Source organism: Lycorma delicatula, chromosome 9, assembly GCF_047948215.1.
Source record: "Lycorma delicatula isolate Av1 chromosome 9, ASM4794821v1, whole genome shotgun sequence".
NCBI classification, from domain to species: domain Eukaryota; kingdom Metazoa; phylum Arthropoda; class Insecta; order Hemiptera; family Fulgoridae; genus Lycorma; species Lycorma delicatula.
Genome location: NC_134463.1, coordinates 89,878,654 through 89,905,770, shown reverse-complemented (window position 1 = coordinate 89,905,770; position 27,117 = coordinate 89,878,654). Strand labels below are relative to the sequence as shown.

The following is a 27,117-nucleotide window of genomic DNA, read 5'->3' as shown; positions in this document are numbered from 1 at the left end:
ATAATCTCTAAATAAATAATACTCTATCAGATCAGAGAATCAAAACAGACAACAAAACTATTTTACATAACACACTGTAATAAATAATTGGGCCTATGATTATGATAATGGATTAAGTTTCTATTTTTAATAAAAAAATAAAAGCGTGTGGTATCTCTGCATTTCCAAATGGTTAAGGTTAATTCCTGATCATGTTCATAAAAATGTATTTTTTTTAATGAGGCTGATATCTGATTAAAGTCTATAATTTTGAGGATATATAAATTATGTTAAGTGTGTAAAAAAAAATGTTCTTCTTTGAAATCTTTAATTATCTTTTTAAACAGTAGCTATTAAAACTTATTAATTAAACCAGAAATTTTGACATATTTTGTTTAACATTTAATAAAGTATATCTGCAAACATTTATTTAGGAGTTATATGTTTATTATTTTGTAAACTTTTTTTTTGTATAGTTAATATTACTATTATTATTAACTATGCAAAGCTTACATCATGTTATGTTACAATATTAAATTTAATACTACACTATGTTTTATTATATTAAAGTTTGTATAAAAGTTATATTTTTACACATTAATATGGATTACATCACTTTCCATGTTTATCTATAATTTATAATTTTTTACTTTGCAAAGCCCTTACTATAGTTTTCCTTGATCCTTCAAAATAAACTCTAAATCAGTTCATTTTTGTATCCAATGGAATACAATTGGTCAAAAACATTTTGTCTTATTTGTCAAAAACAGTTTTATAAGATATTAGGAATTTGTTAGATGATATTTTTGAGAATAGGTGAAGAAAAATTATCTTCTTAAATTTTTATTACATATTTATAAATTCTTATAATGAATTTAACATACAAAATGAAACTCTATATATCTTAACATAAATCGTATCTTTTAGTGAGTAAATACTTGAAGTTTTATTTTAAATAAATAAAATTTTTTTCCTAAAAAATTTAGATATAATTTTTTCTAGAAATCAACGTAACTGGTTGATTAATACATAAAAAAAAGTATCTAAGAACAGAAACTACCTAATAAAAGAAAAAACCAAATATAAGCAGACATAATTTTGTAAAAAAATAAATTAGTGTAAAATATCATATATTACAAGCAAAATATGATTATTTAATCAAAAAATGAGTTGTATATATCTTTTTATAAAATATTAACATTTTTTACTGCAACAGAAGACACAAATTGTATCATACACAACAACCAATTTTTAATGTAATAAAAAAGTAGATCCATTTTTTTACACTATATTCCAATATATAATTAAACTATTTTTTATAATAATTTTTTCCAGTAATACAATCAATTTTCAATAAAAAATTTAAAATGCATAACCATTTTGCATTTCTATTTTTACTATTCCACATTTAAGTACTGAATTTGGTTTTACTTATTCATTGTAAATAATGCAATGTTACGGTTATTTGCTAAACAGAACAAGTTTTTGATAAAAATGAAATATGTATAAGTAGGCAGTTCAATAACCTTATTACAATTTATTGTATTTTGAAAATAACAGCTGTGGTATCAAAAAATGAAAAGCCTGACAAACCAGAATAACTAAAACACAACTCTATGATTAGATTAACATCAATAAGCAACAACAAATAATGGAAACACGGCAGTGATCAAGATACTACAATTTTATTTATAACAACAGTATGTTAGGTGAAGATATGAAAAAGAAAAATCAGAAAAATACAAATTATGGAATATTTAAATAATTCTAGATGAGATATCAAAGAAAAGTAATAATACCACAGAGTATACCTTTATTAATTAATTATCAGAACAGTTTAACGTAAGTTTTTAACAAAAAAAAAAAAAAACGAATGAAATATGCGATTAAAACAGACAAATTTTTACTCTTAAATAATTTTATTAGATTACCAAAACATTTTTAAAAAAATTATTTCATTTAATTATTACTTGGACAAATGTCAGTTCAGTCAGCCCAATCCTAATCTACTACGATTACTGGTTATTTTCAATTAATGTTGGATGATTGCTGATATTATCAAAAAATACTGTCATCCAATAAGACTAATTAATGTATACATATTAAATGTACAATTCCAAATCTCATATTACTTTATATATTACTTCACTGACTGCAGAATCTTAAGAAAAATCTTTATTTTGTGCGATTGTTTATAAATGATTTTTTTAATGTTACAAATAATTTTATGATAAAATTAAGAAATTTAGCTACTTACAAATCTGGTCAAGCTATTAAAAAAAAGTAAAAAAAAATAATAAATTCATCAAAAACGTTTTATTCAGCCATACAGAACAATGTGCTCCAGTATTAAATATGACCATTGCATAATGAAAAAAATAATACAGATTATTTATTACAAACACTGACAAATAAAGATAAAATTTGTACTGCCATTGTTTGCACTTAATTCTTCACTAAATTATATCAGTTATAGACTACCAAAATAATTTTGATTTTTTTTTTAATCCACAGACTTACGTGTTGTGACTTTTTAAATCTAAATGTACAAACTGATATTTATAACAGTAAAAATGTAATTAACATTTTTTTTTTTTTTTTTTCTTCAGTCATTTGACTGGTTTGATGCAGCTCTCCAAGATTCCCTATCTAGTGCTAGTCGTTTCATTTCAGTATACCCTCTACATCCTACATCCCCAACAATTTGTTTTATATACTCCAAACGTGGCCTGCCTACACAATTTTTCCCTTCTACCTGTCCTTCCAATATTAAAGCGACTATTCCAGGATGCCTTAGTATGTGGCCTATAAGTCTGTCTCTTCTTTTAACTATATTTTTCCAAATGCTTCTTTCTTCATCTATTAGCCGCAATACCTCTTCATTTGTCACTTTATCCACCCATCTGATTTTTAACATTCTCCTATAGCACCACATTTCAAAAGCTTCTAATCTTTTCTTCTCAGATACTCCGATTGTCCAAGTTTCACTTCCATATAAAGCGACACTCCAAACATACACTTTCAAAAATCTTTTCCTGACATTTAAATTAATTTTTGATGTAAACAAATTATATTTCTTACTGAAGGCTCGTTTAGCTTGTGCTATTCGGCATTTTATATCGCTCCTGCTTCGTCCATCATTAGTAATTTTACTTCCCAAATAACAAAATTCTTCTACCTCCATAATCTTTTCTCCTCCTATTTTCACATTCAGCGGTCCATCTTTGTTATTTCTACTACATTTCATTACTTTTGTTTTGTTCTTGTTTATTTTCATGCGATAGTTCTTGCGTAGGACTTCATCTATGCCGTTCATTGTTTCTTCTAAATCCTTTTTACTCTCGGCTAGAATTACTATATCATCAGCAAATCGTAGCATCTTTATCTTTTCACCTTGTACTGTTACTCCGAATCGAAATTGTTCTTTAACATCATTAACTGCTAGTTCCATGTAAAGATTAAAAAGTAACGGAGATAGGGAACATCCTTGTCGGACTCCCTTTCTTATTAGGGCTTCTTTTTTATGTTCTTCAATTGTTATTGTTGCTGTTTGGTTCCTGTACATGTTAGCAATTGTTCTTCTATCTCTGTATTTGAACCCTAATTTTTTTAAAATGCTGAACATTTTATTCCAGTCTACGTTATCGAAAGCCTTTTCTAGGTCTATAAACGCCAAGTATGTTGGTTTGTTTTTCTTTAATCTTCCTTCTACTACTAATCTGAGGCCTAAAATTGCTTCCCTTGTCCCTATACTTTTCCTGAAACCAAATTGGTCTTCTCCTAACACTTCTTCCACTCTCCTCTCAATTCTTCTGTATAAAATTCTAGTTAAGATTTTTGATGCATGACTAGTTAAACTAATTGTTCTGTATTCTTCACATTTATCTGCCCCTGCTTTCTTTGGTATCATAACTATAACACTTTTTTTGAAGTCTGATGGAAATTCCCCATTTTCATAAATATTACACACCAGTTTGTATAATCTATCAATCGCTTCCTCACCTGCACTGCGCAGTAATTCTACAGGTATTCCGTCTATTCCAGGAGCCTTTCTGCAATTTAAATCTTTTAATGCTCTCTTAAATTCAGATCTTAGTATTGTTTCTCCCATTTCATCCTCCTCAACTTCCTCTTCTTCCTCTATAACACCATTTTCTAATTCATTTCCTCCGTATAACTCTTCAATATATTCCACCCATCTATCGACTTTACCTTTCGTATTATATATTGGTGTACCATCTTTGTTTAACACATTATTAGATTTTAATTTATGTACCCCAAAATTTTCCTTAACTTTCCTGTATGCTCCGTCTATTTTACCAATGTTCATTCCTCTTTCCACTTCTGAACACTTTTCTTTAATCCACTCTTCTTTCACCAGTTTGCACTTCCTGTTTATAGCATTTCTTAATTTCCGATAGTTCCTTTTACTTTCTTCATCACTAGCATTCTTATATGTTCTACGTTCATCCATCAGCTGCAATATATCGTCTGAAACCCAAGGTTTTCTACCGGTTCTCTTTATTCCGCCTAAGTTTGCTTCTGCTGATTTAAGAATTTCCTTTTTAACATTCTCCCATTCTTCTTCTACATTTTCTACCTTATCTTTTTTACTCAGACCACTTGCGATGTCCTCCTCAAAAATCTTCTTTACCTCCTCTTCCTCAAGCTTCTCTAAATACCACCGATTCATCTGACACCTTTTCTTCAGGTTTTTAAACCCCAATCTACATTTCATTATCACCAAATTATGGTCGCTATCAATGTCTGCTCCAGGGTAAGTTTTGCAGTCAACGAGTTGATTTCTAAATCTTTGCTTAACCATGATATAATCTATCTGATACCTTCCAGTATCGCCTGGCTTTTTCCAAGTGTATATTCTTCTATTATGATTTTTAAATTGGGTGTTGGCAATTACTAAATTATACTTCGTGCAAAATTCTATAAGTCGGTCCCCTCTTTCATTCCTTTTGCCCAGCCCGTATTCACCCACTATATTTTCTTCCTTGCCTTTTCCAATGCTTGCATTCCAATCTCCAACTATTATTAAATTTTCATCTCCTTTTACGTGTTTAATTGCTTCATCAATCTCTTCGTATACACACTCTACCTCATCATCATCATGGGCGCTTGTAGGCATATAGACGTTAACAATCGTTGTCGGTTTAGGTTTTGATTTTATCCTTATTACAATGATTCTATCGCTATGCATTTTGAAATACTCCACTCTCCTCCCTATCTTCTTGTTCATCACGAAACCTACTCCTGCCTGCCCATTATTTGACGCTGAGTTAATTACTCTAAAATCACCTGACCAAAAGTCGCCTTCCTCTTCCCACCGAACCTCACTAATTCCTACTATATCCACATTTGTCCTACCCATTTCCCTTTTTAAATTTTCTAGCCTACCAACCTTTTTCAAGCTTCTAACATTCCACGCTCCGACTCGTAGAATGTTATTTTTTAATTTTCTGGTGACCCCTTCCTTAGTAGTCCCCACCCGGAGATCCGAACGGGGGACTATTTTACCTCCGGAATATTTTACCAAGGAAGGCGCCTCCATTATTTCTATATGAAAATGCAGAGAGCCACATTTTCTTGGAAAAAAAGCAGCTGTAGTTTTCCATTGCTTTCAGCTGCGCAGTACTCAGAGGACTGAGTGATGTTGATACGGCCGTTTAAGTCGTCCTGACTCACGCCCCTAACAACTACTGAAAGAGCTGCTGCCCTCTTTCAGGAATCATTCCTTAGTCTGGCTCTCAACAGATACCTCTCCGATATGGTTGCACCTTCGGTCCAGCTACTCTGTATCCCTGAGCACTCAAGCCCCCTCACCAACGGCAATGTCTCATGATTCATAGAGGAGGGTAATTAACATATACAATTTAATTTTAATTTTGTTAAATGACACAATGGTGTGTCTGCTACTTGCTGTTATGCGAAAAATAAATATTTTCTTGAAGATTTTAATTTTATGAATGACTGCATTGAATTTCTGTTTATTACTGCGAAAGAATAGTTTTGGTATAATAATACCTATAGACAAAGGTAATTTATTTTTAAATAACCCAGTCAAATTAGACACAAAAAGGCCAATTGAGAAAAATAAATCCCAGACTTTTGAAAATGTCTCTACTGGATTCGGTACGTTTTTACCAACTACAGAAATGCGATTAATTTTTCTGATATGATTAATACTTTCCTGATCTTGGTCTCGTTGATAATTTTTGAATATTATATTTATCAAATGTTACAAATGGCACAGTTGTTCCTTGTTACCTAAGTTTGAAGAAAGCAAAAGGTCCTGGTGGGTTGGGGAGGGGGTGAGCTCGATAAAGGCCCTTTAAAGATGATTTTTTTAGTTTTTCACTCATATCTCTGAAACTGTCACTTGTAACCAAAAATTGTATACATAAAAATTGATGCTGGCAAAATTTCCTAAATAACTGATTCAATACATTTTTTATATAGGACCAACAGTTTTGGAGCTATGAGTTTCAGAAATTTTCATATTTACTCAGACTATTATTGCATTTTATTACTACTTACTGCATTTTCCTTCATTGTAAATGGTTTTAAATGCATGCATTCATACATAATATGCAAATAAAATGATATAGTCAATAGTATTCAAATTAGCAGCTTTTAGATTGAAGAGATGAACAATGGCCAATGGCTAGAGGGATGGGGAGGTGTCAGACATTCCTCCAAGGGCAGCTGCTCGAGAGGAGTTGAGGGGCTGGTTTGGGTTGAGGCATAGACTAATGGATCTGACATAGATCGCCTGATATAGGTTTTAATGTAAACGGTTTTAATGTTTCCACCGTAAGAGCGCTAGCGATCAGCATAATAGGTTAAGCTGTAAGAGTAATAAAATGCTGTTCCTATTTATAATTTCGCCATTTATCCCCTGGCGACACCTTTGCTCTGTGTTGGGATGCAAGAAGATGCCTCATCGCGGATCCTTTTAAGGCCTATGGGTTGAGGGGACCTTTTTAGTTCTTCCAAACCAGTCTTGACCTGAGGATGAAGAGAAAGTAGGAGCAGAATAAGAACTCGCCTACCTACTTACTGTGCCAGCCTTGTCATGTACCAAGACAATGAAAGTGGAAAAAGAAGAGAAACTGATAAGATAAAAGATAGTATTGATTAACACTCTTGCTGTTGTTCTTCCAGAAGTTCCCACTTGTTTCTCTGTTTGCACAACTATCGTGTTACAGCTTGTTTTCATGATGTAGTCCTAATTGCTCATTCTTATTACATTTCAGAGCCCTGAAGAAATAGCAATGGCCGAGAGGAGTTTGATTTGTGATTATACTATTAAAGAGTGATAGTACTATTGTTAGTGAAAGAGGAATGCAAGGGCTACTGAGGGCCAGCATTTCAAGGAAAAATGGTAAAGAAGACCAATTCAAAAACAAAACCCATAAAGTTGTTCACACTTCTTGTCAAAAAAATTACACCAGATCAAACACCATGCTGCTTTTTTGGGAAATGAGCCCACAACCTCACAAGTGTGCTCTCGCTGTTCCAGTGCACCTAAATTTGATTTCAGAGCCAAATTTTTTTTTGCTGGGTAATGATGAATCATCAGAAACAAAAGAAAAACCTGTCCAACATCAGTCTGCAAGGTACGCAGCACAGAGTTAAAGAAAAATGTTTTGGATGCTGCCATTCAACGCAAGGATGAATGGGAAGATCAAGTATCAAGATGGATCAGTATGTCGGTGATTTGGTTGCAACTTAGGCGATTTGACAACTGTTGCAGAACATTCTTTTCAAGGAAACATTAAACCGGTGAAAAAAGAGGACATCCTGCCAATGATTATGTGGCAACTGCTATGGAAGAGATTTTCACTTTTCTCAATGAGAAAGATGACTGTCAGTATTCCTAGATGAGGTGATGGACACAATTACCAAGGAAAAGCAATCGGTGAAAACAGTCAAAGATAAACTGAAGGAGACATATAGTGATCATTGAATAATCACCCAGCTGCACTCCCAGCACAAGACTGTGCTTTGGTTTCGGCAAGTGGGTCACAAAATTTTGAAAGCATCATGATATGATAGCAGTTCGAGGGGGAACAACTCCAGAAGAAGAATGTTGAGAATGGTTCGAACTGCAGCAGCTATAATACAGAAGATCCACAGAGTCAAGCTTACGACACCAATCGTTACCCTGCAAGTGATGGTTTCCTCAATGGGGCAGAGCAGATGGTCCCTTCTACTCTCTCTGTTTTCATGGAAAAACTTTTAAGTTCAAGGACCCAGGATCAAGTGAACGCTAAGAGAAGAGAACTGCATCTTTCCCATTCCATCATAACTGCTGTTCGCACTCCTTCTTTTGTTTCCGCTATCATGCATGATATTGCCTTCTTAATACATCGGAAATTTGGTGCTAAGAGCTTGGTGAACTTTCTAGTAAATTTGAGTTTCATTGCCTCATATAATGATGCTCAAATGTTGAGATTGCCATTCACAATCCTCAACAACCCATACCACCAGGTATAATCAGCTAGTACATTTTTGACAATTCTTACTATAACATTGGCACATTGGACACCTTGAAAACATTCCACAGCATGGGCAGTATCAAGTGCCTCACCCAGTATGAAAGCTTCCTCCTGCTTGGCCGATTGAGGATGAGAACAGCCCCCTCTGCTTAAGAAGTTAGCACATTAAGGATCCTTTCACTGGAGATGTATGACAACAATGGTAAAACTGGGCTGAAGGCTACTGTTGTTGAGAACATGAGCACTACCCTGTTCCAGATTTTCCTTTTCCCAAATTCTCAGATGTTTTATGGATCGTTGGTAAGTGGCTCAGGATTGAGGGCATCCCTGAGTGTAAGGGTTATATGTGGGGTCTGAATGAAGGAGAGTCTCCAGAGAGACAATTACACAATCCTGAAATTTGCAGCCACCCAGTGCCATCAGCAGTGAATGAGGACTTGCTACGTGACTTTTGATCAGCCACTTTACATCAAGGGCCGTATTAAGATTGGGTGGCTTTCACCTACTAATATCGTATTTGGGATGTATTGGCCACATAATGTCTGGAAGTGGTCTGAAAGAAGTGTTTTGTACTGTCTTTGCTGCAAATTCAGTACATAAAACGCTAACTGGCCATGGCTTTAGCAGAGCTGTATAAGGGCACCAGCTGTACAGATTGTCTTTGGCAAAATTATTCTAAACAGTCTGGAGGTCTCAGATGAACAGAAGAGATAAATCACAGAATTGTTGACAAAGCTAAAAATGACAAGCTTACCCAAGATATGAAGCAAAATGCTCAATTGGCCCTCCTCCAACAACAAATGAAAAATGCACTTTTATCCTTGAAGGAACTCACTGCTGCCATGTGGGTTCAATATTTTTACATGACAGCCCTAATGAAACATTTCGTCTAAGCAAAACATTCTAGGAACTAGGAATTGCACCTGTTCTCTGTCCAACAAATGATACCTTTCTTTCATGCAAGTAGCCACTTGCGCTATGCCAAATGTGCCCATTTATATCTACAGGATATGCATGCTCTTCCCATCCCCACAACTTCCAACATTTTGCCAAAAAATTTGTAGTGAGTAGAAGATCAGATTGTCCTGGATCAGGAACCTGGACTAATATGACTATAGAAATCACTATAATGCACCCATAAGACCCATGGAGGGCTTATAAGGCAAGTGATAACTAATGTTATGTTGGCAAAGTGGATTGAAGGGGCACCCACATCAACTTCAATTCATTCTGCATTGGAAGATTTTGCTAGTTTGCACTTCTCAACAGGAGAGCAGCAAGTGGATTACTGTGCATCACGGCAAACAAGAGATGATGAAGACAGGCAAAAGCTCTTTCAGTAGTTTGCTCAGTACCCTCCCTTACAGAACTACCTGTACCGGTATCCCTGGCAACAGGTATTGTTGCAAACTGTGATGTAAATTGCCACAGTGCCCTGGAAGACTGAAAGAACACAATGAGAGAGGAGATAGGACAAAACTTCAGAGATATGAAACAGACTCGAAAAAAACACTTATGCTTGGCCTCCATGAGCAACACTATCAATAATAATGTAGTGGAGGTTGTGGATCCACTTCTCACATTCCAACAAGTTGCAATTTCCAAGAATGATGACAAAGATCTACAGGGCCTCCTGTGTTACAAGTTGGTATCTTTTTCCCTTAGCTCTTTTCAACGACAGCAGGAGAGAAAGACAAAGAAGTAAGGTTTATATGAAGTTTTCCCAGTTCACGATAACACTTCGGATCTCAAGCTCAGCATAAATGTGATCGATGGTGGCTTTCCGTTACAGCGCTTTAAGTGGAAGACAGGCTCAACTTTCTCTGTTGTCTTCAACCAGTATATGACTTAAATAAAGAGACACTATAGTGAACACTCCACTGTTGCATTTGATGGCTACATAGACACCATCAACAGCAAAAAAATTGCTGAACAACAATGTCTAAGCACCACAATTGTATGATGTGGAGTAGAAAAAGCAGTATCCAATGAAAATGTAGCTGTCTCAGACAAAGACTAGATTTGCTGGTCTTGTTAACAGCATTAGCTCCACTGGAAACCAACATTCTGTTCGTCAAACCAGGGAGAGGGAAAGTGGAAAGCAGTACATATTCCTCCTTGGAGTTGCAAAAACTTGACTTCGCTGAAAGTATCCTATTCATTCATGGGTTTGGTGGGTGTGACACTACCTCATCCATCTTCAGGAAAGCCTGATTGTTCTTCAGGAATATTCAATGATCGTCAGATTGTTTAGCAGGGACAGCAGCCTCAAAGCTATATCCAGAGAGTTCTAGGAGTCCTCTTCAACACCACAGGAGGTCACTGAAACCAGGGAGCACATGTTCCTCACACTGTACCATGCCCATGATCAAGATCTCAACAACCACTGATACTTGGCTTTCCTCAAGTCAACCACTAAGGTCAAGCCAGACCTACCATCCTTGCCACTCACAAGAGGCTCTGCCCAGCAGCACTCTCACAGAGTACATCTCCAAATTCAAAATTATTTGGGCAACTAGCTATCAATTACAGAATGGGGTTGGACAAAGCCATCAATGGAAATCTTCAGCCCTTATGACCATGGAACCTGCTGTCCTTCCCTCTGTCCTCAGCACAATTTATTTTAATTGTATGTCAGGATGTGGGACGCATTGTGGATGTCACAAAGCGAGAATCGACTACACTAGTACGTGGGAACTGCCAGGGAGCTTGCACCAACAGCTCTCCAGTAGACAACGAATGCCTGGATGAAGAAGCTCTCCAAAGACCCTGCCGAGATGACTGTTTGATTATTATGACCCTGGCAACATAACTGTTTCTTAATAATGCATAATTTTCATTACTAATGTTAATATTCAATATCCATTAAGCATATTATTTAACAATGAAATGTGAAAAAATCATGATTTTTGGAAATATTGTTACTTTCTCAGCCCTATAACTCTGAAACTATTGGTCCTATGTAAAAAATGCATAGGACCATTTTTGTAGGAAATTTTGTCAGCTTCAATTTTTTGCTATAAGAGATTGCTTCCGAGATATAAGCGAAAACTTAAAAAAGTCACCTTTAAAGACCCTCTCTTTGAGCTCACCCCCTATCACTTGGACTTTTTGTTCTTTTCAAACTAAGGTATCGAGGAACAACTTCCCAATTTTCAAAATCCAGGATTTATTTCACTCGATTTGCCTAGCTTTGACTGGGCTAAAAGCCAAAATAATGTTTTCTATTATTTTTGTTTTGTCAGAGTTTAAATTGCAAATACCTAAGAAAAGGGTGTAAAAATAGTTTTCTTTTTTTTGGTGATTTTATACAATCTATGTATTTTTCGTTCCTTAAATTAGTACTTTTAAAATAATATATAAGGAAAGAATGAAAAAGAATATAATATAATTTTTTTCAGCATGTTGATTTTCTAGTTGTCAAACCATCTGGATTTAGTGCTCAGATCCGCACTAGGCAATTTAAAAAAAAAATTAATACCCTATTTAAAAAATCTAAACTATCATTCAAACAAAGCTTTTCTTCAACAGGAAGTGTTATTTCTATTGAACTTTTTAATTGACTTTTTTGTAATTTGTATATCACAAAAACATAAGTAAATTTAGGCCAGTGTTAAACTTATAAAATTAACTTCTGAAATGACTGATAGAAACATAATAATTGAATCAAGCATTGAATTACAATGTAATAATATTTGTTTTTTTCTGCTGAGAATACACAGTAAGTTAAAACAAATGACATCTTTAATATATTTTTGCCTTATCTAAGCTTTATAATTTTACACAGAGTAAGCTGTATGATTATCATGATGTCACGATGAAATCACACAGTTAAACACTGGGATATTTTAAGGCTACAGTGATAAACCTGAAAAAATTCACTCATTTAAGGGTCCCATATGTATAATTAATTTAAGTTAATTTTAGTGCTATTAACACACATGTTAATATCAATAAGATTTATCAACATCGTGAATGCAACAAAATGAAAACCAGTTGTATTATCAATCAAAGAAAAACTAGAAGTCTTAGAAACTTGGTGAATCAGGTAAATCTTTAGCAAATGAATAGGTTGTAGGAGCATCAACTGCTTCATTCTTTAAGAAAAATGGAATCAACATTATGAATTACATATCGCTACTTGAAAAAGAACAAAATCTTTCCAGGAAGACAATGTCAAAAGCATCAAAGAGATGGTCAGGCTCTTTTCTAGTGGTTTGTTCAAAAGCAATTCCTTGGAGAACCAATGTCTACACCAATTCTAGTAGAAAAATCTGTTATTTTAATAAGAAATTTAAATGGAGATGAAATTTTTTAAGCAAGTACAGAGTGGCTTTGAAATTTTAAACTGTCATGAAATTCAGCACCTTGAAATTTAAGGAGAAAAATTATCAGTAAACATTCCAGTAGCATATGAATTTATTCAACAATTTGATGTTTTGAAAGATTATGATAAACCCCGCTTATAATGTCTAAACAGGCGTTCTATGGAAAGCTTTTCTTGGGAAAATTTTAATTTCCTGTCAAAGACAGCTCCAGGCTACAAAATGTCAAAATAATGTGTAACATTGTTGGCTGATGGTAACACAATTGGAAATTACAGATTAAATATTATGCTGATTGACAATCAAAGAGACCACACTCTTAAACTGTGAGATCATAGAGGCCATATGAAAAGATGATCAGTTAAAAGCTAAACAACTTGAATCCAAGGTCATCACACAAAAATTATATGAATGTTTGTCTATTGCAATGAACTGGATGATACAACCATTTATGTACATATGATAAACCTTTTTTAATTTTCCAATTAATCAGATTCAGTTTTACAAAGGTCAATCTGGATAAATAGCATTCCACCCAATTTAATAAATTTATTAAAGCTTACACTCGCTTCTTTCATCAGTAAACTATACTTCACAGAATAAAGCAAAGAAAACCTCTCGCTTCTCCCATCTTCAAGTACCAACAATTTCATTAATTATATTTATTTTCAACAAATTAAAAAATAAATTTAAGATTTATACCTGATTTAAGAAACCATCTACAACCTTCTACATGTTTAACAACTTCACACAACATTTCAACAAAAGCTAAATTAACAGATAAATCATTTTCATCATTTCTAGCCAGTTCACAGATACTTGTTAACAATTTAGAAGCAATCATTCGTCTCAAACCACATGGAGAACTGGTAACCACTCCTCCAATTTTTAATGCAAATGTCCTGATTGTTTTCTTAATATTATGCCATTTTGCAATTACAGTTGATAACCAAGAAATCAGTAATTCATCTCGATTGATAAATTCATCTGGAAAACAAACTATACATTAAACAGGAAAATATAAACTTAATTAAAAAGTGACAACTTAATAATAAACAATAAAATTATTTAATTTTACTTAGCTATTAATAAATCCATCAATACCAAATGAAACCTTAATAACTAATTAATGAACAAGTAGAGACTATAGGTGGAAATTTCCACAGTTAATAGAAAAGATAAAAATTCTATAGATGAAGAAACTAGGAAACTGAATTTCTAAGCACTTTAATAGAATAGAAAGTGCAAAGTAGCAAATGAAAATTGGTTGATACAGAGATGCAGTAAAGCAGAAAAAAATATTACTGCTATAAAACTGTAAAGACGTATGTAGCGTACAAAAAACGAAATAACAATGAGAAAAAGTCTAAAATGTATTACTACATTTATTACTACTAAGGTATGGATGGAACATTACTGTTAAGTAGAATAAAAAAAGGAGACAAACATACAAAGAGGAACTACTCAATGGGAAAAATAAAGAGAAGGGTTGAAGGAAGAAAAATAATCATTAATTATATCAGACAAGACTCAGTTTTGAGATCTAAATTTGATAGAGTTTTAAAATTTTAAACAAAAACAAGATTAACATATTGCTTAAGAGAAGCAGGACTGTATACACTATGCACAATGGTATGTAAATTTTATGAAACTAGAGAATAACTCACAAACATTAGATATAAGGCAAGCTTGAGAACCATAAATCCCCCTGCATGGCATTTGTAGATCTACAGAAAAAATTTGATAATTTAGAACAGAATAATGTACTAAAACAGAAATGAACTTAAATAAAAGAAGACATACAATATCTACAAGAATTGTAAGCGGTTATCAAAGTAGAAGAAAGACAAGCCCTGCCCTGAAAGGTGTGATACAGAGATATAATCTGTCTTCATTGTTTTTCAACTTGTACACCAGAAAGAAATAAAGAAGCAGGAATTGAAGGACAAATCTTAGCACGGAGATATAATCCAGTGAGAAAGAATAAAAAAAAAAAGGTTCACAGATATCATTCTTTTAAACAAAATCAAAATTGAGTTATAAGAAATTCCTAGTAACAAGACAAATTCAGTCGGGAAATAAATAAGAATAAATGGCACAAGCACGGAGAGCTTTAATAAAAAAAGAAATAATATTTATCTAAAAATTAAAAAGATATCTCTAAAACATGTAATGCTTTGTGGTAGTTAAAACAGACAGTAACAAAAATGAGGCCCTTGAAATACGTGTGTTTTACAGGAAGATGTTGAAAATTAGGTGAGCTGACTAAAGTTTAAAATGATTAGATCTCGTGATGAATAAGTGAGGAGAGAAATCTTCAGTGGAATTTTGTAAAAATAAATTAGTTTCTACATTAAGACATAAAGTCAATCTCCATGGAGTGATAGCATATAAGCCTTTCATCTAGGTTTGAATGATATTTTTCATATGCTATAAAATTTCAATTTCATATCCTACAGCATAAATTTTCCAACTTATGTGGTGGATTAATCATAAAAGGCAAATAATTTTGTAACAATGAATATATAACCGACAAAAAATTATACAAGATGAAATTTGGAATATATAAAACAGACACCTGCAGACATAAAATAAAAATAATTTTGATGATATTAAAAGATTAACACAGAACAGAAATAATGGAGAACATCAAACCAGTAAAATGACTGATAACAAAAAAAAGTAAATGATTTATTTAATACTAATCTTGAAATAATTGTCCACTACACCTCAAAATGACCTCTTTAATTTGATACACAGAAATATGTGGATGAATTTGAACAATGATTTACTACCCAAGATAAATAAGTTTTTTAAGTACATAATGTTATTGACCAGGATCTATCTTCTTTTAAGTGGTAAAATATTAATATCAATTCCAAAAGTAAAGAACTTGTTTTCTGAAACTTCAGAAATTAAATATTAAAGTTGTGATTCTACTGTTATGCCATTCTATAAAGGCAACTTTGATTCATATCAAGATAATACAAAGCAAAAGTCATATTTCTGGTCACAATCATTGCACAGAATGATGGATGCAGTGACTGCATGCTTAACTGTACTGTTTTCTGAACAGTAATATCATGAAAGATGATACTGGTGTTTAAACTAATACATCTTCATAAAATAACACGAATGTTAAGTAAGATAAAAAATCACTGGGATATGTTTTACAGCAGTAGTTTTCAAATGTATAGGTACAGACGGGTCACCTGCTGTCAAACCTGCTTCTGACATTTAGGGTTTGTGTTTCCATGATCCTAAGCATATCTACTATGGTATATTAAAGTATTAACTAAATTAAAATTGATCAAGTAATTACTGAGATTACCTTTAATAAAGTAACATTATATCCCAAATAGTTAAGATCTGCAGACACGCCATTTACATGAAAAACAGTCTATAAGTCTTGCTTTTAGCAGATCTTTTAAATTAAATTAATATCTTTAAAGAAAAAAAAGATTTATAGGGGAGATCTGCCAGATTTAAAAAACATAGGCCTTTATCGAATCATTGAACAAATACGTATTTATAGTAAACAATTATACAAAAAGCATTGAGCTAATGTAATGTTGGACTGCATTATTAAGATGTTTAAATATATATTTTTGAAATTTAACTATGCACCCTTAATTTGGAAAAATACCTTTTAAATAAAGGCAGGTAGTAGTAATGACTATTCCTAATATACTTACTATGTATTGCAATTATCTCTAATTCTATAAATGACTTACCTATACTTAGTTAATGTCAATTCAAAATATGGACTATCCCACCTTTTCGTTTTTTTCTTACTAGATAAAGCAAAAAGTACGCTATCTTGATTTTCTGAATTAATTTGTTTAGAAACATTTTTAACTTACAATACTCAATCCACTTTATAAGATGGTTTTAACATTTATCTATACAGGCAATAATCAAACACTACCTAAACGTATAATTTTATAACTGCTAAACAATGCTGCTAAAACACTCGACTTACACGAGTTTCGTGAATTTTCAACCAGTTAGAAATCCAAAAGAAATTTTACACAAAATAAATAAACAAACATTATTTAATTTTTAATAAAAAAATATTTCAAACCTTTTCCTGATTTTCCAGATAAATGTAAGTAAAGTTTATCAAGAATAGTATCATCTGAGAAGGAATATGAAATATCAAGGATTTTAGTCAGAACATCACTTAGTCTTTTCTCACTACAAATAGTTATCTTCTTCGTAGGTAGAGAATTGTTGAAACAGTTAATTATAGCGCCAAAATCTTCATCAGCCATTTCTTATTGAAATTTCTTAGTTACTTAACTACGCAAGAGGTAAAGGAACCACGACAAAAACATAACCTAAAAATCTTATCCTAACCGAACTTATCGTTATAATCACGTGTCGTAAACTGATGTCAATTTCTAGAAATGCCACAACAGAAATATTAAATTTAGAAAATGAATATGGTTTAGAGGAAATATATACATTTATGTATTAAAGAGAATCAATTTATCATATTTTAAAATTAAAAAACTACTGTCAAAATAAGATTTCTTTAACTATTCTTAACACAAAAGCCTACATGGGAGTAAGCAAGAAGACGACAAGGTTCAAATAATTGGAGAAAAATTCGTAAACTATTTATTATTACATTTTTTCTCTGTAATGGAAAAATGATAGAACAAATTTATGGTATTAAGATTTTTATCTATGTCTAGACATTTTCAACTACAGATGGTAGTCTTCATCATTATTCTGGTGCTGTACTCTTCTATCGCGTTATTTTGGCGCTTACTTGAATAGCAAAATACATGTTCTGATTGTAATCAAAAGTGCATTAGATGTAAAGGAAGTAATTTCTGAGGCCTATACGACGAACTAACAGCGGGATCCTTGTTGCCACCTTTAACAACAATTTCACAATCCCTTTCTTCCAGCACACGGGGAAGTAGCCTCCAAACAACAATTTATTAAATACACGTGTGAAAACTCTCATATCCACTCCAATGAGATCACCCCATAATGAGATCAACAAGGACTCCTTGCCGTTCCGGATCACCCTCATACTGAGACGGTCTCCGTAATTGACAGACAACCCTTTTTAAGGCTGTTAATTCCCTACTCCACCACGATGCGAGCCTCTCTCGACGGAACTACAAGGAATTGAACCCTGATCAATGAAAGCCGCTGGCAAACCCAATGTCAGCTCCTCTAAATCGAAGACCTCTAGACTCCGATCCAAAACACGAAGCCTAACCAAAAGAAAGTAAACAAATTTTTTCCAGTCCGCATCCTGTGCAGGAAATGACCCTGCTGAACTGGAACATTACATCGGTAGCACTAACTCAAGCCACCAGCAATTTCATAAGCAATCAATCAATTGTCACTTGAGCAATCAACTACCTTGCAATTACAAACATTGGCAGCAATAAACCTACCAACAGTAACGTAGATATTCATTCCACCAAATAGCCGCCGCCCATCTACTATACCTGCATAGGTGGGTAACTCACCATGTACATTAAATGTCTGTAGATCATGGTGGGCTTAAAAGCCTTCTATTAATTCACCACCATCACTGGTGAAATCATTACGCCACAACAGTGACTTAGCATTCACGTCTGCACAAATAAGGATTGCACTAAGTGTTACAGAATCTTAGGATTTTATCCCAGACTTCAATATAATGATCAGCAGGATCTCTATAATGAAAATATGAACTTGCAACATAGATGCAAGTTCTGAACATCCACACAGACTGTTTGAGAGCTGCCAAATAAAGACAAAATCAAGTTCTCTTCTGCACACAACAGCAGACATACTTTCAGAGCCACAGTAATACTTACATACTTTCAGAGCCTCTTCCAATGAGAAAAAACTGGCAGATCACCCAACAGAGTATATGGATGCTGCAGCAAAATAGCATCCAACCCTCTACACAACGTAATTTCACCTACCTCAATCTGGACAATATGAGCACTCTGTGCATATAATTGACCAACTTTAACCATCTGACAGTAATGAATTATAATACATATAGAGAGCTCTCAGATAACAACCACAATCTTTGTTATTCACAGAGTGCTTATGATTCTTCCAAAGACATTTACAAATCACATAAGTCGGATCCTCTGACTTCTTTGAACATTCATCTCACTTGTCCTCATCCCCACAATGTGCACAAACTGCAGGATGATTATAGAACATTGTCCTATGACTATACCTGCGCACTTAAAGCACCTCTGTACATATAAATAAATACTCTTTGACTCTAAAAAACAAAAGTCTACAAATATCTTGCCTTCTACAATGAAGATGTTGAAAAGTTCCATCTAAGTTCATGATAAGTTCCATCTAATGGCAAGAAACCTGAATTAATAAAATTAAAATTAAAATTAAGTGCAAACTAGATTTTTATATTGTAATTGTCTGTAGAAGATTCAGTCAGTACAAAATTAAACTAACTGGCAAAATTTTAAGCACTGTTTCGAGGAATAATGAACATCATGGTTGGGAAGGCACTAACTGAGGTTTACAGCCTCAGTCACAATGATGATAAAATCCTGACATTCACCTCCCCTTGGCAGAGAAGGGACAACAGCTGTTTATAACACGCTGTTATATGCAGGCAGCAAACGAATGAAAGGCCTGAGTTTCTTCCGGAATCAGAAGATCCCCTCTACCAAGAGCCAACAGGTTCTATGAGGGTGGGGAAGAGTGGGTAGAGGTTAGGGCACTCTATTGTCCTTGAAGCGGAAAATAGCCCCAAAAGGCGGAAGAGTCAAAAATGGTCAATGGCATTATGATGCAGAAGACAACAGAAACCTCTGCATTAAAGATAGTGAATGATATTCCTTTGAGTTCACATGGTATGGCTTATTCAGTGTAAAATTCATCATGTTCGAAGATGGCTACATAGACTGCCAACCTTTGCTAAGGAGAAGGTTTTAAAAGAAATAGACAATATCTAGGTTATTTATTTTTATGTTTTTTAATGATTTATGTAAGAGTGAGATTGGTGGGGTTTGAACTGTGGTAAATATTCAGGGGATTATAAGAAAGGTGCAGTAAAAATTTTGTAATGATTGGTTCAGTAGTTTTCACGGTTATAGGAGACAAATGAAAAAGATATTGTCTCTTTATATAATTGTGAGATGAGTAACCACTGAAGTTAGAAACAATGCTATTATATAATTTTGTTGATAATTAATTCTAATGACTGAATATGAGCTTAAAAATTATTAGATCAGTCATTTGGATGACAGTATATTAGATTCAGTCATATCATTCTTGTGGAGAATGGAGAGAGAATTTCTGCCATCATCATTGCTGACAGTCTGTATATGTGGTCTTCATCAACTCCTCTAACAGCACTGACAAGGGATCCTATACACCTTTCCTTGGGTACTATGGGGACTGCTCATACTACAGCTTTCAAAATATTGTTTTTTTCTTTTTTTAGTTTCAATCCCTGTAGTGTGATCTAGGTATTGCTAGCATTCAGTCATTGCAATCATACAAGCCCTTTCTACCTACCCCCATTATACTCTCATTTTTATATTATTTATTAAATTTCATTTAGACTTTGATTTGGTGAAGTCAGTATAAAATGAACAAATCCACCGGGTTGGTCTAATGGTGAACGCGTCTTCCCAAATCAGCTGATTTGGAAGCTGAGAGTTCCAGCATTCAAGTCCTAGTAAAGCCAGTTATTTTTACTCGGATTTGAATACTAGATCATGGATACCGGTGTTCTTTGGTGGTTGGGTTTCAATTAACCACACATCTCAGGAATGGTCGAACTGAGAATGTACAAGACTACATTTCATTTACACTCATACATATCATCCACTGAAGTATTATCTAAATGGTAGTTACCGGAGGCTAAACAGAAAAAAAAAAGTATAAAATGAGCAAGGTCTAATATTCCTTTAACTACTAGTAATATTAGTGTTATGATATTTCATTTTGTTGTTCAGTAAATTTAACGGTAAAATTTTGAAAATGAATCATTTAATATTCAATAATTTTAAAATTATTTGTTTCTGTGAATGAGTCGGTAAAGAAATGAATGTTTTATAATGTTTTATGAGTGTTTATTGCATGTTGTATTATTTTATTCAATATAGAATTTATGTATTAGAGGAAATTAATTTATAAACCAGACTCATTTTTTTTAGGTATAAACATTTTTGGGGATCTTCTTAAAACGATAAAATTTTATAGGATGACCAAATTGGTGACATTTACAACAATGTATATTGTTTTTCTTTGAAGAATCTTAATCAATCACCAAGCTTCAGATTATTATATAATATCAGTGCTCCCATAAAATATACAATATTATACTTTGAGATAACTTCAGAAAGTACTTTTTAGGATACTAAAGTGGGATGTAAGCTGTTCATTTTAATCAAGTTAGACAACAGAACTGTTTTGGTACAGACAGTATTATTTTGGCTAATATCAAAGATTATTATACTACTTTAGTTTCTACTTTTAATAAATTTCTTAATGTTCTAAATGATCTTCTGATCATATCTTGGTTACATACAGAGCTATACTCTAGCTATAAATTTATAATAGTCTTGTTAAGTTGTAAAGTTGTGTGGAGATAAATTTAAAATGTAATAATTGTGATTATACTTGTACATAGAACAAATGGTTAATTTTATAAATTAATAGGACCAACATTATAAATATTGAGAAAAAATAAGTCATATTTAACCAAATCCCAAAATAATTAATAAAAACAATCAGTACAAAACTAAAAACTAAAAATGACATGAAAATATTGAAATATATTAATGGAAAAAACATGAATAGGTATATTTTGGTTTGCAACTCACACTACTGACAGCTCGACAGACTACAATATAGAAGAAAAATTAAGTAGAATATTAAAGTATGCAAATATTCAAATAATGATTGATTGTAAAAAAAAAACTATTTTACTTTTTGAATAGCAATTTGAGGTACAGGATTAATGGTGACTATATCTCTCCATCATCTTGACCAATTGTACCAAAATTAAATGACAGTGATTCGTATTCAGAAGTTAGCTTACAAAATTTCATAAAAATGTATCGATAAAAATATATCAAAGTAATACATTGTGTATTAATGTACTGATAATCATTTAATAATTACAATAAAGTGACTTGAAAAAAAAGAAAAGAAAAACAGTTTTTAGCCTCCATCCCTTTAAAGGGGTTTGAGTAAGATCAAATACCATCAGCAAATGACTTACCTACATACATAGAGGAATTAAATTAGTGAAAAATTTATGTATCGTTTGATTAAAATTTTGTGATATATAACCCATAAAGTCCCCTACCTCTCTGCCCTTTTGACCGATTGAGATAAACTTTAAATTTCTATATGTGAGGCATTAATCCTTCAAACACAGAAATCATCATGCAAAATTTAATTCATATCAATCCATCATCCGATGATATCTATAAAAAAAATAGGCCAACATAAGTATATATGTACATACATTATGCTTCTGAAATTTTTCAATCTAAATTTTTTTTTGTTGGAAGTTTTCATGAAACATCAAGATTTTCAAAAATTTCTTCATGAAGAATTTGACCGGCATTAGCATACTTTCCCTTATGTAGTGTATTGTGTAGGTATATAATGTAACTACATAGCTTTGAAAGTAATACGTTTATTAAAAATTAATAATGGAAACAATAAATTTCTGAAGTGATAGATTGCTAGATTATACAAATGATTTTGTTGTTAGACATATATGTAATAAACATATTTTAATAACTTTTAGGTAGATTTCATAAGAAAACTACCTATTGTAATGGGTACCATCATTCGACTTCCGGAAAATTTCGACTTATTTTCGCGTTTCACATCCCGCAGACCCCAAAACCACCGTCAGAAAGTTTATATATATATATATATATATATATATATATATATATATATATTTCACTTTCTTGTGAACATGATAACTGCCGTAATTCTGCGCTAATCACTTACAAATTGATACATAAAATATAAGGATCCAAAACTCGGTCGAGTTCGTTAATGGGCAAAATCAGACCATGGGGTTGGAACATATCGCTACAACATTTTTATTAAGTAAAATATTGAATTCGTCTAAAGTTCGTACTATTCCCTGAATAAAGGCCTAAAACATATCTAAGTAAAGTTTTTAGATATCACCAACTACTGGCTCAGGCGGTGGAAAAATGTGGTTTCGAAGTAAAAAAAATCATACCTCCCTTAATAGGCACAGTATCAAATCGGTTTAAAATGGTCGTTAGTCTTCTATACATTATCTAAAACCTTTGTATGAAACAATTTTTAATATGACCAACCCTTACGGCAAGGGATGATCAAAATGTTGCTGAAATTGTAAGAAGGTGGAGTTTGTCGTAAGTTAAACATGTGAAACTTTTTTCACATGCAATCATTGTCATATTGAGTAAATTTAAAGTTTTTTTTAACTTTAAGGTGGAAATATTTTTTATCCCCTACTTAACATTGGTGAAATAGGGGGCTTTGTCGGAAAACAAAGTATCTCTATAGCTTCCTTATTACGTAAAATATCGAATTCGTTTAAAGTTTCTACTCTTCTTTGGATAAGGGCCTAAAAATTTTGAGGTACTAAATCTTTTTTATCCTCCTACTTGGCACCAGTGAAATCTACCTCCGCCTTCCAGCGTGCCGAAAGGGATTTTTTTTCTTTTATCGTTCATTTAAATTTCGCAATTTGAAAAAAGGCTTCCTGGCTTATTTCCGAGGAATATTTTAATTGCTTATTTTTTTAAAAGTTAAATAGATTGTTTTTTATCGCAATCAAAATTAAATTTTAAACAAACTGGTGAAGACAAAAAAAATCATATCTCCCTTAATAGGCACAGTATCGAATCGGTTTAAAAAGGTCCGTTAGTCCTCTAAACATTACCTAAAACGTTTGTCTGTAACAATTTTTGATATGACCAACTCTGGACCAAAATGCTGCTGGAATTGTAAGAAGAGGGAGCTTGTCATATGCTGAACTGTGAAACTTTTTTCACATGCAACCATTGTTGTATTGAGTAAATTTGAAATTTTTTTAACTTTAAGGTGGAAATCTTTTTTATCCCCTACTTAGTCCCGTTGTAATCTACCTCAATGTCGGTATGTTGGCTGCGGTTAAGTTTTTTTTTTAATATTACTTATGATATTAAAATTATATTTCGGACAATGATAACGCGAAAGCGTTTTTCACAAAAAAAAAATTGTGAAAGCCTCTGTTCTATGTGTGAATTCTCTACCATACCTTGTCAACAGATATCCTATTCATCTTTACAGGAAATAGACGAAAGCGTGTTGAATATAAAAAGAAAAACTTAAATACGCTTGTTATGTTACGAATATTCTTAATGAATGTTTCGTACATGCAACCGTGTGACGCTTGTACTTGCAACGCTTCATTTGCATGTACTTACACATATTACGCCTTCCATCCGTCCGGTGTGCCAAAAGGGATTTTTTTGTTTTGCATAAAATATTTTTTTAACTTTTTCTTTTATTTAATTTAAATATATTGATTTATTAATAATTATTATGACGCTAGCCTAGAAATCAGTTAGTGGTGTTTTTAAGAATATTTTTTTTAAATTTTCGTCAAAAGACTTATTTCTGCTGCAGATGTCACAAAAAAAGGGAAAAATTATAATTGAATTTTATGACAGTATCGTATTACTTTCCCGTCTAGCGTTGTAGTTCTAGAAAGGAAAGTATTGTAATCGGTCCAATTTGGGTATATGAGGTTTTCATCGGATCTTGAAGTTTTGACACCTAAGAAATCCAAAAAAAGCCGGATGGAAATTTTCCAGATGTTAATGTTCGTATGTACGTGTGTTCGGTGTTGGCTTCTTAAATCACCTTATATCTTCAGAACTACTGGACTGATTTGATTAAACTCGGTTAGATTACTTCTATATATGGGGCATTGATGACGTTAAAGTTTCACTTAAAAGGTCAAGGCTGTAGAGTAAGGTTATCCTCAGTATCTCGAGATTTCGTCTAATTAAGGTGATATTTTTCTTAGACACATTAGTTAGGAAATAAAAAATAACAATATTTAAAAAAAACAAACGTTTTTGCAAAATCGCACCCCCACCCCAAAAAATACTTTTGATCGTCCGCTATGTTGTGACATCACAGATGAGCGATAGAATTAAATAAATCAATAAAATTTAAAGTGTAAAAAAGTGACTCGATCTGGATGTGTCTCGAACTCGATTACCCGGTTGACTCAATTCCTGGTGCGTTAAACCTCACGGCTACACCAGTCTGCCGACCGTGCAAGCGAAATTTGTTCTTTGTATGTTATGAAATTACATTAGTTTAGTTAGTGCCGATCGTTGCCGATAATACCGCCACACCCACGCAAATTAAATACGGTATGCGAGCGTGCGCTTTAGTTAGAATCATTGAATTAAATAAACGAAAAAAATATTATATTTAATTAAAATGATAAATATTTTTAATTAAGTTGTGTGTGTAACCGTGCATCAGAAACAACCCGCAGTTTCAGTTTTTAAGATTCCAATAAAAATTTTAATCTTGTAGATTACGTCTGTATTCTCCTTGGTTTTATAAGAGTAGTTCATGACGGGTCTCAATGTTAGCGTAAAGTAAATATTTCAGTATTTATTATTGAAATAAATACATATATAATTGAACTTTTGTCTAAATATTCCTTACATTATAGTCTCTTCATATCTTAATATTACAATAAATGCAATTGTTAATAGTGAAAACGTCCAAATATTATACATCATCCTATAAGTTGATTTACATGGGTATGATGCTGAGTAATTTGCAAATAATAAAAATAAAACCGCTACTGCTTTTAGTTTAATCAAATAAACAAAGAATGCGCTCAAGTATATAACAGGTTTCATTGCAATAACTATATAAATAACAAGTGCTGATCTCTGTTCTTTAATGCAATGACGTCACAAAAACTCTAGCAAGTTAGTCAAGTTACAGGCTGTTGTTAGAGGCTGATGAAGGTCGTGCGACATTTTACCGGGTCGGGAGTTATACTCGCAAACTACGGTAAAGAGTGGAGTAGAGGGAATTCAAAGTTGCTGAAACAACTTCAACCCAGCCTTGACAACTTAGCCAGTTCAGTTTTTTTGTTGTTTTTTTAACAAAACAGAACCAGCCTTGTTATATCCATATAATTTAAAAATCTATACGTAAAATTTATAAACGGATGGATTATATTTGTATGAGATAAATAATGCATTTTGTGTTCGATTATTATTGCCACGCGATCTAATAATCGACTAGTCATACTATCGATTGATTCATTAGTTAAATTTTACTGATTAAATTAAAAATATTTTTATTATTATTATTTATAAAAATAATCGTTTGTTCATTGTTTTTCATTTTTATTTACGTTTAAATCTTTCGCAAAGATTTCTGCTTCGTTAAAATATATTTACGTATTTAATTCACGAAAAATTTACTTAAAACAATTAAAAGTATAATAAAAGAATTATTAAATAAATAAAAAAATAGTATTAGTTGACCAAGATAGTTAAAATGCTTCTCTATCCTTAAAATTTATTAAATATATTTTTGATGATTTTCTATAAATATACATTCATACGTTCTAATAAAGCAGAGATCTTTGTGAAAGAGTTTATATAGAAAAAAAATAATAAGAAATACGTTAATAAAAAAAAAAAATTTATAAATACAGTACAATCCCGCTATTAACCACTGAAATATAGAAATACTGGAATGGGCACTAGCGTTAGAAATCCGTGCCAACAAAGACAGCTGATTTAGAGGTATACCTCTCTTTGTCAACAGTCCGTTCAAAAAGTTTGTGACGAACTCTCATCACAAATCACAAGTTATCTTTCATAATTCAAGTTATTGTAGAAAGATTTTATAAAAACATTTATATGATACAATGATTAACTCAACATTTATTTAATATTCATAAGCATTGAAATTTTTCTATTAATTAAATAGAATTATGAGATTTTATCACTTAATATTAACTACAATTAAGTTTTATGGAATCACTTTCTGAAGGGACGGTAAGTTAGGTACAATGCGCATGCGCTGCACTATGCGACAATGAAAACTATACCTCTAAATATATCTGTCTCACGTTCGTTTTCCGCTCACGTTGGACATTGGCAGTGCCCATTCCAGTATTTCTATATTTCAGTGGCTATAACATGGCGGTCATCTGGAAGCAACTGTTATAAGCTAACCGCATTATTTCGAAGTGATAAAAAAAACAATGCCGATTGATTTTAATATTATTGTAGCAC

At 32.5% G+C, this 27,117-nt stretch overlaps 1 protein-coding gene across 2 annotated transcripts in view; it reads right to left on the bottom strand.

Annotated features, from left to right (window-relative positions):
- Window positions 1-17,192, bottom strand: part of LOC142329811 (integrator complex assembly factor Brat1) — a 69,295-nt gene extending 52,103 nt beyond the window's left edge. Inside the window, exons 1-2 of one of the 2 annotated variants that reach the window (XM_075374653.1) lie at window positions 16,902-17,192; window positions 13,520-13,804 (exon numbers count right to left, since the gene is read on the bottom strand). In XM_075374653.1, the coding sequence (XP_075230768.1) occupies window positions 13,520-13,804; window positions 16,902-17,091 (475 nt within the window). In that variant the 5' untranslated portion in view covers window positions 17,092-17,192. Of the gene's footprint in view, window positions 1-13,519; window positions 13,805-16,551; window positions 16,756-16,901 lie in introns of those variants that run through there. The other variant, XM_075374654.1, reaches the window with a different exon arrangement.
- Between the last annotated feature and the right edge of the window lie 9,925 nt (window positions 17,193-27,117).